We start from the raw sequence: 17,425 nt of genomic DNA, 5'->3' as shown, positions 1-17,425 counted from the left end.
CTAATGCATTCAAGAATCCGACTGCACAGCCCTGCACGGAACAACAGAAGACGTTACAGATATGTCCATCAGGGACCATTACTAAGAAAGGAGAGAGACCTTGAGTACACCGACCTTTGCTAGCCATTGTCACGAGAGAGGCGCGTCTCACAGGTCGGTGGCCATGAGGTAGATCTACGTTCTACCAAGGACAGTGATAAGATGCGACCGCCGATAGGATGTCCTGTAATGCAGTGGCCGATCAGGGACGGGGAATGCTATGTGTCAAAACACCGGACCGCATCTGAGCAGGCAATCGGCACGCACGGAAATTTGATCCCTCTGCCCCAAAAGATAAAGTACCAATTATTACTGTGTGGTACCAAGGGGACCCAGCCATATGGAAGCGCGCATTGTTCAGGAAAACAAGATGAGACCCGCTCCCGTCAATGGAGAGTCGCCAGCGTCCCGAGACTATCATACTCTTGCCGAAAGGCCTACGCATGGTCTTCAGGAGTCTAGATGCCACGCCGTCATAAGGTCTCCGTAGACAAGGAGAGAAAGGAAATGGGGAGAGATATGCTGCCCGTGGAGAAGAAGGCCGCGCGGTACGGAGTACGGAGCATGGCACAAAGAGTACAGACTCAAGCCCAAAGTTCTGCCCTTGCTAACTTACAGAGTAATTGTTAAACAATCTGATTTCCAATTGCCGCATCAAGACTCTGCAAGAACACAAACAAATCGTCCATACGGTAAGGTGTCCCAACGCCAGCTATATGCTGACAGTCACAACAACGGCACTGTACCAGCATCGCGAGACAAAGAACAAGAAACAGACGGATTGTGTGGACTTGGTGTCTTATCTGGCCCCTGTTCGCGGCGGCGGAACATTTCGACAAAGAAAGGAACCCCTGGAAGCCCGTTGCTAAAAAGAAATTCCGGCTTTTTTTTTTTTCTCTTTTTTTTTTTTTTTGGGAGAGCACCGATGCCACCGAACCGTTGTGCGCTGCGCCACGAAAGCCACCCAGCACCGGCGGGAACTTGACGAGTTGGAGAGGGATCTAGCATGAAACCGTAGCCCATTCTGGGCGGCGATGCTGACGCTGACGCTGACGCAAATGCTGTTGACCGCCAAGTATGAGGTGGTTGAGATTCACAAGGAATTGATATCCGTAGATATGCAATAATAATTTGAGAGTTGGATCTGCTTCAGGACCGGATGGAAGATGCCCGGGTCTTGCTACAACCCCATGGCAGCGGGCTTTCTGTACGGGGCACCCATCTCTACCACGGTTCAAAATGCACATAGCGAGGTCCATCTGCCGCAAGACAGGTAACAGACTGAACGAACAATACCAATTCTTCGAGAAAGACTAGCATGCACGATTTGCCATTTGCCATTAGCTAGTTGGAGTGACGTCAGGTACGAACAGGTGGTAATTTCGGAGGCAGCCCGAAAGCACACTCTGCCGGATCGTTATAGCCCAGCAGCTTATGATATTAGGATGTCACGATGTGTGGAAAAAGACTTGGTGAAGGACTGGAGGTGTAGACGGCGGACGGACGCCCCTCCGATCGAGATCGTTGTGCAAACTCGAAATCCGGCTTTGCAGAGGATTCTTGCATGGTAGAAAATGGATAGCTTAACATTTTGGTATGCTGCGCTATCGTTCGCAAAGGGCAAAAGTCGATTCGCTAGGCATGCCCGGAAAATGCTGTGGCATGGAGCGGCACCTACCTGTGCTAATCCAATTTGGCTGGACTGCGGTCCAGTCACTTCAGTTTGGTGTCTTTTTTTTTTTTTTCTTCTTCTCCAACCAAGTGGGTTGAGGGACGTGTGTATGACAACATCATCGCGGACCGTGCAAAACATTTGATTCAAAAATCGAAGATACTCATATCCGTATATGCGTATGCATACTTTGGACGAATAAGTGTGTATACGAATCGGAGAAGAGACATTCAGGCAAGAAAGGAGGGGCGGGCAAGAGGCAGTTGCGAGGGCCCAGCGCCAAGCACAGCACTGCGCCTTCCACATTGTTTGAATCTTCTTTGCTCGGTGAGTTGTTCAACGGAAGCGTGCCTTAGTGCCCACTGCCCATTGCCATGGTGGTATCTTTCCAAGTCTCTGATTGACTCGTTACAAAGCCGGTACCTGCATCCGAACAACACATCCACATCGCGCCCGCGTCCAATTCAGGTTGGATTTCCCACCCATTCGTTATCGCTAGGCGCTTTAGCGTGGGTGCATCTTTTTTTTCTATCCATGAATCCAACCTTAGAGGTGTGCACGCTGCAGGCCTCCTTTTCGGCTTTGATTAGCACCCCCGCCAGCCTCTTTCCCACGTACCTTTTGCCCCCACTCTCCCGCCTCCGCCCTCGCGGCCCCCCTCACAGGTTTCTTGTCCCAAAACCCAGGCATAACCAGGTGCCAGGCTCAAATCTTCCGGATGGCTCCAATCTCAATGGATGCATGCACGGATGGTGAGAGCATTGTGCTCTTCACCGTTATAATCTCCTTCGTGATTTCGTGCTATCGCGTTGGCCTCTGAGGGTTTTCGAGGCTGTGATTTATACAGAAAACTCCCTTGCATCCATTCCGCTGCCATTCAAAGGAGGCAGAACCATGCACAAAAATCCATGAAGTGAGGGAGGAACCCATTCAGCTTACTAGTACTTCACACAGCACATATGCGAATACATCTGGATTCTTGACAGAGGAGGCCGTTCTTGAAATAAATAGTGGACCATCAAGCGCAAGCTATGGGTCTTGATTCTCGACTCTGTGCATCGAAATCGACAAATCGTTCATCGCCTTTCCCCTGGGGCAAATTTCGCACTCGGCACAACTGTCGTCATTCCACTGCACCACCATGGCACCATGTGCCTGTAAGGTAGCATTATACCATCTTATATACCTCAAGCACAGGGCATGTACTCTACTCAAGTCGCGTTCCTTCTGGAGTGACCGTGAAGCAGGTTTTGAGTAGTTCGTGTGACGGAGTACAGATACGGGTGCCATGCGCAACTGGCAATTGCCACGGGCCATAGCGCCCGAGTCGAGGGATTTCGACCATTGATCGTCCCGAGTTTAACATGGCATTGTTGTTATCCAATTCAGCCATTTGCTGTTGACGGTTGTTGATCTTTTCCTAGCGGTGCTGATCTGCTGTCGGGCCGCCTGCTAAAGTGTAGGTCACTAAACCGACGCGTTTCCAGGGCCTGAGAATCAGCCAACACGACAATCTTCTCTACTGCGTACGTTGAGACAGTGCGAAGAGTGAGCATCCCAAGATAGATCAATGTGGGTTCACACTAAGGCAGGATGCAGGCAATGTGTTGGCCGCAGGTACTCGGGATTCGTACGTCTGTCTGCGTATTGGTATGCTTCCAGTTCGGTGGTGCAGCGGTGGCAAACCCAATGCATCCTTTGTCGGCGTGAGGCCACTTGGCAGCCGACAGACACGAAGTGCAGCCGGCATTATTACGAGCTATCGACTCTGGAGGGTTGACAAGACTCGTGTACCAGTAGAGACACAACGCTTCTCGTGTTGTTCACGATATAGCGCAGATACATAGCGGCAACTGAGATGTCTGTTTGTCACCAGTCGCTTTGGGCAAACTGCCGCAGTCAACTCACGTCACCAAACTTTGTCTGTACTTGCTGTCGAGCGGCATATCCGATACCTCACAGACTATTAAGTCCAACCTGCGATCAATCCGATCTCTACTGCAAGAGGTCAGAGTGTGCTGAAGTCCACCTCTGTCTCTGCTTGCGAGCTGCAGCTGACAGCTCGCTCAGTCCGAAGGTCAAAGCGAGCGGCCTAATCAACTCTATCCGTATGCGAGAGAAGAAACCCAGATGTTCTTCTTGCTTCCTAGAGCTGGTCCGCGGATGGTGTTGCAGTACCGAAGTACCCAGCAGGACAAGCCCGCCGAGGCGCAGCTGCAGTTACTGAGACGGCGATCTCGGCTGCCCACCCACAACCATCTGCAAAAGTCTGTGTGTGTATGCGTACCTATTGCTCAACTTGCTTGTCCTCTAGCCTTCCAGAGCCTTGGCTGAGGCCGGCTGACGGGGACAACCGTTGTGGCTCGGAAAACGCACGAGGGTTGCCGATAATGCGGCAGCTGCACATCTGTGACAGAAGTAATGGCAGATGAGTTGACGGTCGAAGGGAAAGTCCGCAAGGCCCATGGGCTGAAGTGGATATCTTGTCGGAGAAGTTGAGAACCATGCTTCCACTGCTTTGGTCTGGCTTGAACCAATCTCGGGAAAGATGATCTGAGGTCGGGTTCATGGGGAGAATGATATGGTGCGGAGCGAGACGAGTTTGACCGTTGACGGGATCTCGGGAACAAGATGCTCTGGGCGGTCGATAATGCCCTAGGATTGCCACCTATTCCTTATTATCCTCGCTAGCTCATGGACGATGTACGCGTCCAACTCGTATCGAGCATTTCGAGATGTATACGGCGTTAACGGCAACCGCGACGGGCCGAGAGGGAGGCAGAACGTCCAGTCCACCAGTCTGACAGCGGACTTGACGAGCAGCATTTTGCTGAGCTGGAAAAACCAATTCCCTTTTTGGCGAGGCGGCGGTGCGAGAACTGAAGGAATACAGGTTTGAGAGGTCAGACGTAGCTGCGACGAGATGAACACTCACCCAATCCCCATGGATCTCGGTTGTGATCTGGACAGGACAGGACCTTGACACACTTGAGTCGACCCCTGCCCTGGCTGTTAATTACCTAGCAGCAAGTACCGGAACGCCCGGCCTTGCTCTGGAAGGCAGGCCAAAGATCCAGGTACGCAGCACGCAGTAGCGTCCCCTGTTGCGCGGATCGGTTGCCCCTTGCCCGTGAGAGACCCAGCCCGTTCTCCCTCGTTGAGACATTTGTCCACAACCAATCGAAAGGGAAAGACAAGATTCAATCAAAAAAGTATTGAGGGAAAGAGATGGATTGATAATCCGATGGAGACGTGTTTGATGGAGTGCCTCATGGAGTCAGCATCCAGCTGCCAAGGAACGGAACGGTCGACAGATAACGATCCTGCGTAGTACTATTATGGATAAGGAGGTGCGGTTCTTTCAGGCTTCCAGAATCCAGATTGCCATATTTGCTAGGATTGAAAGTGAAAGTACCAACCCATGGCGACGCGTGAAGTGACCTACAACTTTCGTTTTGAAAGTGGCTGGGTGCCCGATGACATATGGATACAATGCGACTCCAGAGCCGATAACTTTGTAGAGAGGCCTGGCATATGAACAACATGGCTCCTCGCTGGACGAGTGAAGTAATCTCTAAGGTACTGTGTAGGTCGGGGATACCAAAGTGAGGGCCGAATGAACACACAGTAGATAGAAATGAAGAGACACTCATAACTGGGCTATGAATAGTAGCAGCACCTGTATCTGTACGCGTAGCTTCAGGGTAAGGAGTGAGACTTCGAGTGAAGTGAAGAGTGCACAGTGAAGTGAGTGAGTGAGTGAGTGAGTGGGCGAGTGAGGGCGGTGTTTGACGTTCCTCTACGCAGTATGGTGGAGCCGTGCCCCCCAAAAGGCAATTCGCATCCAATGACATTGGACGTTCATCGCCCCCCTTCCTTGGCCTGCCAATTCAACATAGCCCCTGTAGGGTGCAGGTGGCAGGTCGGAGGTCTGAGCCTTGAAGTTGGAGTGGAAGGTGACGGGAGTTTTCTCGCCTTGAATCTGGCTGTCTGGCACAGAAGTCTGGCACTGTCACTGCCAGTCAAAACTCAATGACGGCGGGCTGCAGGCCTGCACTTGAACCTCACCCTTCTGCCGGGACCAGCCCCCTGTTCGTCGTAATTCCCCACCCTCTCGAGGAACGTACCTTTTTTCACAGTGCGACACTGAGGGCAGAGTGGGCAGGTACTTTCTCGTTCCTGCCCGCCTTTCCAGCCCGCGGACAGAGCTTGACTGGCCAGGACATCCCACTCTTTCCGCCCACAGACACGACACGCCGTTTTGCCCTGCTCCTTGCCCACCTGGACTTCAAGTTGTCTGTTCTTTTCATCTGACCAGTCAACGTGCAGGAATGCAGTCGCACAGCCACGCTTTCTTGCTGGAAAACTCAGAAGAATCTATGCAGTACAGTGAGAAAGAGACGACAACTTTGAAGATCGAGACAGCAGAGACGTCTTGCGATTTGCGACTGAAGAGAAAGGGCAAGGAAGGAAAGAAGAAAAGGCGAGAACAGTTGCCCACTCCTCAACGCGTTCCAACTTTCGAGATGCTGCTGCCGCCTGCATGAGGCAAGGCAGGTGTCTGTGGTATCGTTATGTGCCTGGATGAGGTACTTCCTTGGACGAGGTCAATCCTGGACAATGGGTGGGCCACCTCCATCATCACCAAGCCCTGTCTACGGAGTACCGCACTATGAACTCTCCTGTCCTTCAACCGGTGGCATGTCTGGATCTCGTCCAGGTCCTGAAGGCGCTTCCAAAACAAAAATTACTGCTCCTGCCTGTGAGTGTAGTGTATCCGTACGGAAATTTAGTTGGTCTTCCCCTTCGTATTATTCTGACCCGTGCCTGCCTTGCTGGTGCAGATTGCAGTTCTCTTGATTCTGGTTCTATCCTGTGTAAATAGAAGGCTCCCTGTGTGGACCCACCCCCTGTTCTAATTTTTTCCTGTTTGCTGCAGCCCGTTCAGGACGGGCCGTCTGGGATTCTGAAGGGGGTGTCTCTCCTCCTTTTCCTTTTCCATATTTTTTGGTCCTGTTTTTGGTGCATACCTACGCAGTACGTAGCTACCGGCGCGACTTGCGGTGCACTGTATGAATAAGGTAGGTACAGAGAGAAGGGAGCAGAGCAGGAAAGGAAAGGAGACCGGACAGGTCCTGCCTGATTCTTGAATGGTCCCTCTCCTTTTCGTCCAGTTGTGCATCTAAATGTGCCTAAGTACTAGCAGCATCCCGTCCCTCTCCTGTCCGTCGTTCGTTAGAGAACAACCATTACACTGTACTGTACAGGCCTGTTGCGGTTTCCCTCCCATCATCTCAGGATCTCAAGTGCCTGTCAACTTCAAGGTTGTGTGCTTGTATCATCTCTCACTGTGCAGCACCCCCAGTCTTATCCCTTAACCGCCCATCCATCCACCTATTATCCATCCATCTGCCTCCCCCCTTTTTGGAAGCATTGTGGCGTGGGCTGTTACTTGTGTATGTATTCGTAAAGGTACCGTCCCCTTAGCCTGTCGTCTCTTACCTTAGCACCAACAGGCCCGGTGTCACTTCCATCCACTCCCTCTATCCGTACCTTACCTACCTCCTGCTCCTCCACCCAACCTCTTCTCTCCCGCTGCCTCACCTCGAACCTCGCCTTTTCACCTCCTTCCACACCACAACAGGTTCGCATCTTCCATACTTCGCGTTCCGTCCACCCCTTTTCTTCCCTCCTTCCACCTGCGCTTTTTCTACCCTTAATTCATCACGCTCGTTTGTGAGACGGCCTCCCTGGGCAGTCGCGGATTTCAAAACAACAAAAAAAAAAAGTATTACCCATCACCAGTCAATCGCTTCGTCGTCTTCTCCAAAGCCGGCCAAGCTTTTGGGTCTACTGCAAGAGGTCGTGCTTTGCCCTCCTCTCCTGAGCAGTCCAACGCATCGTGTATCCGGCGCCAACCTTGCCCAACCTCTTTGGTTCACGGTTTACCACCTCCAAAGGAACAATCACCAAGCCAACTACGCCAGTCGGCCTTGCCGTGCTCCCGCAGCTCCCTTCCTCCACCTCACGCCGCCGAGCCACTAGACGGTTTACGACTTTGCAATCCAAATCACTGTCGCTATCTACTCTTGTTGTGCCGGCCACATCAGTTTGGGCTCACCATCGTCAGCCCTCCCACTGATCCCACCACACTTATTTCGAGAATCCTCCCTGATGACTTTTGGACGGTCAGTAACCCAGCCTCTCCTCTACTCCCCTAAAGGCGCTTCTACTTTCTCCCCCCTCTCTCCACAACCCCCGCTTGCCAATGGATGTGGCTTGAAATATTATCGATCCGTTCGTACTGACTCTGATGCTCTGCTAGATAATCGCTTTTCAGAATGTCGGGATACCCAGCCGGTGGTGCTGGTGGCGGTGGCCACCAGGGCTACGATGACGGCTACGACCAACAGGGTCGTGGCCATGGAGGAAACGGAACTCAGCAGACCGATTCCTATTACCAGGACGACCAGCAGTACTATGATCAGCATGGTGCCTACGACGCCCACGGTGGTCACCCCCAGCAAGGTGGTGATGGCTACTACGATGAGTCGTATGTTCTTCGTTTTTGCCGACTCTAGTTGAAGGATTGTGCTAACGATACTCTCCAGGGGCTACTACAATGCCGACCCGAACAATGCCTACCACCAGGATGGCGGATACTACGACAACAACGAGCAGTACCAGGACGGCTACTATGACAATAACCACCCCAATGGCTACTACGACCAGGACTACAACCAGGGGCATGCCGGTGGACAACGCCATCAGGGCTCCGAGGAAGACTCTGAGACCTTCAGCGACTTCACCATGAGATCCGACATGGCTCGAGCTGCCGATATGGATTACTACGGCCGCGGCGACGAACGTTACAACAGCTATGATCAGGGCGGTGCTCGTGGATTCAGACCCCCTTCCTCCCAGATCTCCTATGGCGGAAACCGCTCTTCTGGGGCTTCGACTCCTAATTACGGCATGGACTACGCCAACATGATGTCGGCTGCTTCTCGCGAGCCGTACCCTGCCTGGAGCGCCGATGCTCAGATTCCCCTTTCCAAGGAAGAGATTGAGGACATTTTCCTCGATCTTTGTGCCAAGTTTGGATTCCAGCGGGACAGCATGCGCAACATGTACGACCACTTCATGATTCTTTTGGACTCGAGAGCTTCCCGCATGACCCCTAATCAGGCGCTGCTGTCTCTCCACGCCGATTACATTGGTGGAGACAACGCCAACTACCGCAAGTGGTACTTCGCCGCTCACCTGGATTTGGATGACGCAGTCGGCTTCGCCAATATGAAGGGCAAGGGTCTGCGTCGCAAGGCCAAGAACAAGAAGAAGAAGAAGGGTGAAGCTGAGAACGAGGCCGAGGCTCTGGACGACCTTGAGGGTGACAACTCTCTCGAAGCTGCCGAGTACCGCTGGAAGACGCGTATGAACCGCATGTCTCAGCATGACCGCGTTCGCCAGCTTGCTCTGTACCTGCTCTGCTGGGGTGAAGCCAACCAGGTTCGCTTCATGCCCGAGTGCTTGTGCTTCATCTTCAAGTGTGCCGACGACTACCTCAACACTCCCGCATGCCAGAACTTGGTGGAGCCTGTGGAGGAGTTCACCTTCCTCAACAACGTCATTACACCAATCTACCAGTTCTGCAGAGACCAGGGCTACGAAATCTCGGATGGCGTCTACGTGCGACGCGAGCGTGATCACGACAAGGTCATCGGATACGACGACTGCAACCAGCTCTTCTGGTACCCCGAAGGAATCGAGAAGATTGTCCTCGAGGACAAGTCCAAGTTGGTCGACATTCCTCCTGCCGAGCGATATCTCAAGTTTAAGGACATCAACTGGAAGAAGTGCTTCTTCAAGACATACAAGGAGACTCGGTCATGGTTCCATTTGCTTGTTAACTTCAACCGTATCTGGATCATCCACTTGACCATGTTTTGGTTCTACACTGCACACAACTCTCCTAGTTTGGTCGTCGGTCCTTCGTACGAGCAACAAGCCAACCAGCAGCCGACGACGGCCCAGAACTTCTCTATCGTTGGATTCGGTGGTACGATCGCCGCGCTCATTCAGGTTTTGGCTACTCTGGCTGAGTGGGCATATGTGCCGCGCAAATGGGCTGGCGCGCAGCACTTGACCAAGCGTCTGCTGTTCCTGATCTTCATTCTCATCATCAACGTTGCGCCCTTCGTCTACGTCTTCGTGCTCCCGAACCCCAATGAGCAGATTGCTAAGATCCTCGCCATTGTGCAGTTCATCATTGCGCTCCTCACCTTCATCTTCTTCTCGGTCATGCCGCTCGGCGGTCTCTTCGGCAGCTACTTGACGAAGAACTCGCGCAAGTACGTTGCCAGCCAGACATTCACGGCAAGCTACCCGCGCTTGAAGGGCAATGACATGGCCATGTCCTACGGTCTCTGGGTTGCTGTCTTCGGTGCCAAGTTCGGAGAATCCTACGTCTACCTGACTTTGTCCTTCAGAGATCCCATCCGTTACCTCACCATCATGAACATCGAGTGTCTCGGCGACAAGATCATTGGCGATGTTCTGTGCAAGAAGCAGCCGTACGTTCTTCTGGCTCTGATGGCCTTCACCGATTTGATCTTTTTCTTCCTCGACACGTACCTGTGGTACGTCTTGGTCAATGCGATTTTCTCCATTGCCCGATCCTTCTATATCGGTTCTTCCATCTGGACACCTTGGAGAAACATTTTCTCTCGCTTGCCCAAGCGCATCTACTCCAAGATTCTCGCTACTGGCGACATGGAGATCAAGTACAAGCCAAAGGTTCTCATCTCCCAAGTGTGGAACGCCATCGTCATCTCCATGTACAGAGAGCACTTGTTGGCCATTGACCACGTGCAGAAGCTTCTCTACCACCAGGTTCCTTCCGAGCAGGAGGGTAAGAGAACATTGAGAGCGCCTACTTTCTTCGTTTCTCAGGAAGATCACTCGTTCAAGACTGAGTTCTTCCCTACCGACAGCGAAGCCGAGAGACGTCTTTCCTTCTTCGCTCAATCGCTGTCGACTCCTATCCCGGAGCCTGTGCCAGTCGATAATATGCCGACCTTCACCGTCCTCATTCCTCATTACAGCGAAAAGATTCTGCTTTCTCTCCGTGAGATTATTCGCGAGGATGAGCCCTACTCTCGCGTGACTTTGCTTGAGTACCTCAAGCAGCTTCACCCGCATGAATGGGACTGCTTCGTCAAGGACACAAAGATCCTGGCCGATGAAACCTCCCAGTTCAACGGCGACGGCAACACCAACGAGAAGAACGAAAAGGACACCGCCAAGAGCAAGATCGACGACTTGCCCTTCTACTGTATTGGTTTCAAATCTTCTGCCCCCGAGTACACCCTCAGAACCCGTATTTGGGCATCTCTTCGCTTCCAGACCTTGTATCGCACGATTTCTGGCTTCATGAATTATAGTAGAGCTATCAAGCTTTTGTATCGCGTGGAAAACCCAGAGGTTGTCCAAATGTTCGGTGGCAACTCCGACAAGCTCGAGCGTGAGCTCGAGCGCATGGCTCGTCGCAAGTTCAAGCTCTGTGTCTCCATGCAGCGTTACGCCAAGTTCAAGAAGGAAGAGATGGAGAACGCCGAGTTCCTCCTTCGTGCCTACCCCGATCTTCAGATCGCCTACCTCGACGAAGAGCCCCCTCTGGCTGAGGGCGAGGAGCCTCGTCTGTACTCTGCTCTCATCGACGGTCACTCAGAGATTATGGAGAACGGCATGCGCAAGCCCAAGTTCCGCATTCAGCTTTCCGGCAACCCCATCTTGGGAGACGGCAAATCCGACAACCAGAACCACTCGCTCATCTTCTACCGCGGTGAATACATCCAGCTTATCGACGCCAACCAGGACAACTACCTCGAAGAGTGCCTCAAGATCCGATCCGTCCTTGCCGAATTTGAGGAGATGAAGACTGATAATGTCAGCCCCTACACTCCTGGTGTCAAGAGCAAGATGACCAACCCTGTCGCCATTCTTGGTGCTCGCGAGTACATTTTCTCGGAGAACATTGGTATCCTCGGTGACGTTGCTGCTGGAAAGGAACAGACATTCGGTACCCTCTTCGCCCGTACTCTTGCTCAGATTGGAGGCAAGCTTCATTACGGTCACCCGGATTTCCTCAACGGTATCTTCATGACGACCCGCGGTGGTGTTTCCAAAGCCCAAAAGGGTCTGCATCTCAACGAGGATATCTACGCCGGCATGAATGCCATCTTGCGCGGTGGCAGGATCAAGCACTGCGAGTACTACCAGTGTGGTAAGGGTCGTGATTTGGGTTTCGGCTCAATTCTTAACTTCACCACCAAGATTGGAACTGGTATGGGTGAGCAGATGCTGTCTCGCGAGTACTACTACCTCGGAACTCAACTGCCTCTGGACCGCTTCCTCTCTTTCTACTACGCCCATCCTGGTTTCCATCTCAACAACATGTTCATTATGTTGTCCGTCCAGATGTTCATGATCTGCTTGCTCAGCTTGGGCGCCCTCCGGAAAGAAACAAAGGCGTGCGACTACAACCGCGACGTTCCCATTACCGATCCTCTCTTCCCTACTGGTTGCCAGAATACCGATGCTCTCATGGATTGGGTGTACCGCTGCATTCTCTCCATTATCTTCGTGTTGCTTTTGGCTTTCGTGCCGCTGGTCGTCCAAGAGTTGACTGAGAGAGGTTTCTGGCGTGCCGCCAAGCGTCTTGGAAAGCAATTCTCTTCCCTCTCGCCGTTCTTCGAGGTCTTCGTTTGCCAGATTTACGCAAATTCGGTACAGCAGGATCTCTCGTTTGGCGGTGCCCGGTACATTGGTACTGGTCGTGGCTTTGCGACTGCTCGCATTCCCTTCGGTGTCTTGTACTCTCGTTTTGCCGGCCCTTCGATTTACTTCGGATCTCGTCTACTAATGATGCTTCTCTTCGCCACCGTCACCATCTGGCAAGCCGCACTCGTCTACTTCTGGATCTCTCTTCTCGCCCTGGTTATCTCGCCCTTCCTGTACAACCCGCACCAGTTCGCTTGGAGCGACTTCTTCATCGACTACCGCGACTTCTTGAGGTGGTTGTCCCGTGGTAACTCTCGCTCTCACGCATCCTCCTGGATCGCCTTCTGCCGTCTGTCTCGTACCCGTATTACAGGTTATAAGCGCAAGGCTCTCGGTGACCCGTCTGCCAAGATGTCGTCTGACGTACCCCGTGCGGCTATCACCAACATGTTCTGGGGCGAGATTCTTACTCCTCTGCTCCTCGTGGCCGTCACTGTCATTCCGTACCTGTACATCAACGCCCAGACCGGCGTCTCTGCTTCCAACAACCCCGATGCCTCATCTTCGGCGATCAAGCGCACCAACTCTTTGATCAGAGTCGGAGTTGTCGCACTGGCCCCTATTGCAGTCAACGCCGGCGCGTTGTTGATGTTCTTCTTCATGGCCTGTTTCATGGGTCCCCTCCTGAGCATGTGCTGCAAGAAGTTCGGTAGTGTCCTTGCGGCGATCGCCCACGGCATTGCCGTGATCATGTTGCTTGTCTTCTTCGAGGTCATGTTCCTGCTCGAGTCTTTCGATTTCGCCCGAACTCTGCTTGGCATGATCGCCGTGGTCGCCATCCAACGTTTCGTCTTCAAGCTGATTATCTCGCTCACTTTGACGCGTGAGATCAAGACGGACGCGGCGAACATTGCATTCTGGACCGGCAAGTGGTATTCTATGGGATGGCACTCAGTTTCCCAGCCCGCCCGTGAATTCCTCTGCAAGATTACGGAGCTGAGCATGTTCGCGGCCGACTTTGTCTTGGGCCACTTCCTTCTCTTCATCATGCTTCCGGTCATCCTTGTGCCCAAGATTGACATGTTGCACTCGATGATGCTCTTCTGGCTTCGTCCTGGGTACGTATCACCATCACTCGTCCACAATCCGTTCCCGCAGCATTGCTAACAAACCCCTCACAGTCGCCAAATCCGCCCGCCAATCTACTCAATGAAGCAGTCCAAGTTGAGACGCAAGCGTGTCTTCCGTTATGCCATTCTCTACTTCACCATGTTCATTCTCTTCATGGCTCTCATGATCGGCCCTGCCGTCGTTGGTGACAAAATCCCTATGAGCATCTTCAAGTCTCTGGACACGACGGACCTGGCCCTGATCCAACCTACCAGCCTTAACAACGACAACACGCGTGGGGAGACTGAGACTGGAACTGGAGCGGCAGACTACTCGGGAGCCTACCTTACGATGACTTCATCGTCGGCAAAGGCGTCCAAGACTAGCAACTCGCAGAGAGTGCGCCTTTTCTAATTGTACGAGCTGTATCATAGACGCATTTGGGGGTGGTAGAGAGAGTCGTCGTTCCACAAGCGGTTTAGGGACGTTCCGAGGAAGGACGAACAACCTAGACTTCGGCGGCAGGTTTTTAATGTCCATTATCAGGCGTGTATTGTGTCTTTCCGACTGCTACCTATTCATTTCTCTTTTTGTACGGGCAGGAAAACATGGCTGGCATGGAATCACGGCTGTGAAGGCCTGCAGACTACGTATATCACCAAAGGCCAAGAGTGAGACTACCTTAGACGGGTGTATAATCAAGTCCCATTTTGTTCACTTACAAGCCCTACCTACTAAGTCGTAACTTGCCAGCATTTGATGTGACCCACTGCAATTCGTCGCCCGCGACGCGGGATGTACGTAGCTACCTGTGTTGGGTTCAGGTGCCGAGTTGAAGGCGCCTGCTCTGTGCATATCTGCAGGAGACCAGACTAACCAGTCCCTTCGCTTAGGTGGGCTGAGAGAGAGAGGAAGTTGCGAAAGATACGAGTCATGCCTCCCTTTATTAGAGTCTGTTTTAGGAGTGAGAAGAAGGACCGTATTTGCCCTCGGAGAACTAGGTAAGGTGAATGGCAATAAGTGAGGTATCCGTATCCTAACCACAAGTGTATTATGCGTGGAAATGCAATAATGAGCATTGCATCCTTAAGAGGTATAGATGGATTATGCGAAGACGCAGGGCTGTCCAGGAACTCAGGGGCAGAGAACCTTGTGGGCCAATCAGAAGTTTGTTGAAAGGACATGAAAGGATCGACCGCCAGGGGGCGCGCTCGGGGAAAAAAAACCGCGTCGGAGGTGCTGTCACTTTGGCGCATTTTCAAGACCTGAGCGCACTTGTGACTTGGTCGATTTGTCGATTTCTTGCCTCGGGTTCCCTTACCAACCTAGGCACCTTGCCAACCCGTTGCTACTTCAGGTATTCTACACGAGCGTCCCGAAAGGAAAGTCTACATCATTGTGTGTCTTGCGCTCCTTTGACTGTAGCACCGAGGTTCCGTACCTATCACTCCAGGGCTTCATACATCAAAGTACCTTAGCAGACGCAAAGCACCTATCGCACCAGGATTGGCTGACGGTCCAACGCACCATCCCGTCATCCTCATTTCCTTCACAAAGCTACCACGTCCGGATTCTTCGGCCGCGACTACTCACAACTTGAACCATTCTACAACACATCAAGTTGTCGACCCGCCTCCCGCATTCCTTCGTCTCTTTCAGTCAACTCGTGCGATCGAACTACATTATCCCACCTCTGCCATCTCGTCAAAGCCATCATGGACGCTGGCGAGGCCCAAACGAAGCTGATCGCCTGGCTGCACGAGGCCTCCGAGGCCTTTCAAAAAGTCCCTGGATCAGCCGTTCTAATTCGCTACATCCAATCGAGCTACCAGAACGATCCCATTCGCTCCGGCATCGAGCTAGTTCTCTTCATATTCTTCGTCCGCTATCTCTTGTCGCCCTCCTATTCAACCCAGAAGCAGAATTTCATCAAACTTCGCGATGATGTGCGTTGAATTCGACATCCTATCCCGGCCCCTTGGCTCTGATACCCCGAGCCTTTTACTGACACTGGTGGCTAGGAAATCGACGAGTTGGTAGAAGACTGGACCCCGGAACCGCTTGTGGCTCCTCAAACAGCTCTTGAGGAGATCGAGGCCGAGAGGTTGCCTGTGATTGTTGGGTACGACCGACCTCCCCTTTCCTGTTGATGATCCTTTGCCAGGGAACCTCTTGGCTGACATCTTCCAGACCGACCGGCCCCAAGACCAAGCTCGCAAACGGACGCACCGTCACGAACCTCGCTTCATACAACTTCTATAACTTCAATGCCAACGAACAGATCAAGGACAAGGCCATCCAGACGCTGCGCACCTACGGCGTGGGCCCATGCGGTCCTCCCCAATTCTACGGCACTCAGGACGTGCACATGAAGACCGAAGCAGACATCGCCGCCTATCTTGGTACTGAAGCCTGCATTGTTTATGCCCAAGCCTTTTCTACTATCTCGAGTGTCATCCCCGCCTTCTGCAAGCGCGGAGATATCATTGTCGCTGACCGCGCTGTCAACTACTCCATTCGCAAGGGTATGGAGGCGTCCCGAAGCACCATCAAGTGGTACAACCATGGTGATATGGACGACCTTGAACGTGTCATCCGGAAAGTGGTTAAGGACCAGAAGGGCAAGAAGTTGACGAGAAGATTCATTGTCTCTGAAGGCCTATTTGAGATCACGGGAGACAGCGCGGACCTGCCCAGACTCGTGAGTGATTCGTCTTGAGCGCTACTTTCGCCACCACAGAAAAGAGAACATTATTGGCTGACAAGGCATGCAGGTTGAACTGAAGCACAAGTACAAATTCCGCATCATCCTCGATGAGACTTGGTCTTTTGGCGTCCTCGGCCGAACTGGCCGGGGCCTTACGGAAGCGCAAAACGTCGACCCCTCCCAGGTAGACATGATTGCTGGCTCTCTCGCCGGCCCTCTTTGCGCTGGAGGCGGCTTCTGCGCCGGTGCCAAGGATGTTGTTGAGCACCAACGTCTCACGGCAGCTTCTTACACCTTCTCGGCTGCTTTGCCAGCCATGCTTGCGGTCACCGCCAGCGAGACTCTCAGCGTTTTGCAATCTAACCCGGACATCCTTACGCAGTGCCGTGAGAACACCAAGGCCATGAGGGCACAGCTGGATCCTCGCAGTGACTGGGTCGTCTGCACCAGCTCGCCCGAGAATCCCATCATGCTGCTGGTGCTTAAGGCCGAGGTCGTCGCTGCGCGTAAGCTTACACGAGAGGACCAAGAAAGGCTACTACAAGACTGCGTTGATGAGGTAAGCAAGCCATTGACATATGAGATTCCAGAAGAAGACGATGCTAACCGTGGTTTGCCCATCAAGGCCCTTGCAAACGGGGTTCTCATTACGCGCCTCAAGAGCATGCCCATTGCCAACGACCTGAACCCGAAGGATGACAGCTGGCAGATCCAGCCAGCGCTCAAGGTTTGCTTGACCACCGGCTTGCCCAGAAAGGACATCGAGAAAGCAGGTGTCACGATCCGACACGCTATCACAAAGGTCATGACCCGGAAGTCGAGCTCCAAGTCATCATAGCGCACTTGACTCATACTCTGCTTGGAATGACTTTACGGCATGCACTAGAGTGGATGACTTTATGCGGGTGTCGTTTTCACATGCGTACTGGGACTTGTGTCGAACATAGATAATGCCGGAATCGAGATCACGGCGGCTGGGGACTCGGATACCCTAGAGAGTTCGCGGGCTCACTTGTAATGACATACATATACATACTAATTAATCACAGAAGCTGGAACAGCAGTCAAATATTTACATCTCGGACGTCTCCTGTCGCACAGGAATTTGAAACAAT

The 17,425-nt window shown here is 52.6% G+C and overlaps 2 protein-coding genes across 2 annotated transcripts; both read left to right on the top strand.

The window, feature by feature from the left end:
- Nucleotides 1-8,052: 8,052 nt before the first annotated feature.
- Nucleotides 8,053-14,017, top strand: CPAR01_16116 (1,3-beta-glucan synthase component FKS1; the record flags this gene model as incomplete). The annotated part of the gene is made up of 3 exons (XM_060500361.1): nucleotides 8,053-8,264; nucleotides 8,323-13,611; nucleotides 13,675-14,017. 3 exons carry the CDS (start codon nucleotides 8,053-8,055, stop codon nucleotides 14,015-14,017), a joined length of 5,844 nt encoding a protein of 1,947 aa, XP_060340842.1.
- Nucleotides 14,018-15,318: 1,301 nt separating this feature from the next.
- Nucleotides 15,319-17,148, top strand: CPAR01_16115 (aminotransferase class I and II; the record flags this gene model as incomplete). Its single annotated transcript, XM_060500360.1, has 4 exons — nucleotides 15,319-15,549; nucleotides 15,625-15,725; nucleotides 15,794-16,304; nucleotides 16,378-17,148. The coding sequence occupies 4 exons, from the start codon at nucleotides 15,319-15,321 to the stop codon at nucleotides 17,146-17,148; spliced, it is 1,614 nt and encodes a 537-aa protein (XP_060340841.1).
- Between the last annotated feature and the right edge of the window lie 277 nt (nucleotides 17,149-17,425).

Source organism: Colletotrichum paranaense, assembly GCF_030867605.1.
Source record: "Colletotrichum paranaense strain IMI 384185 chromosome Unknown Scaffold_23.1, whole genome shotgun sequence".
Classification (NCBI taxonomy): domain Eukaryota; kingdom Fungi; phylum Ascomycota; class Sordariomycetes; order Glomerellales; family Glomerellaceae; genus Colletotrichum; species Colletotrichum paranaense.
Note: the sequence above shows the minus strand (reverse complement) of the source record. Positions and strands in the feature narration are given on the sequence as shown.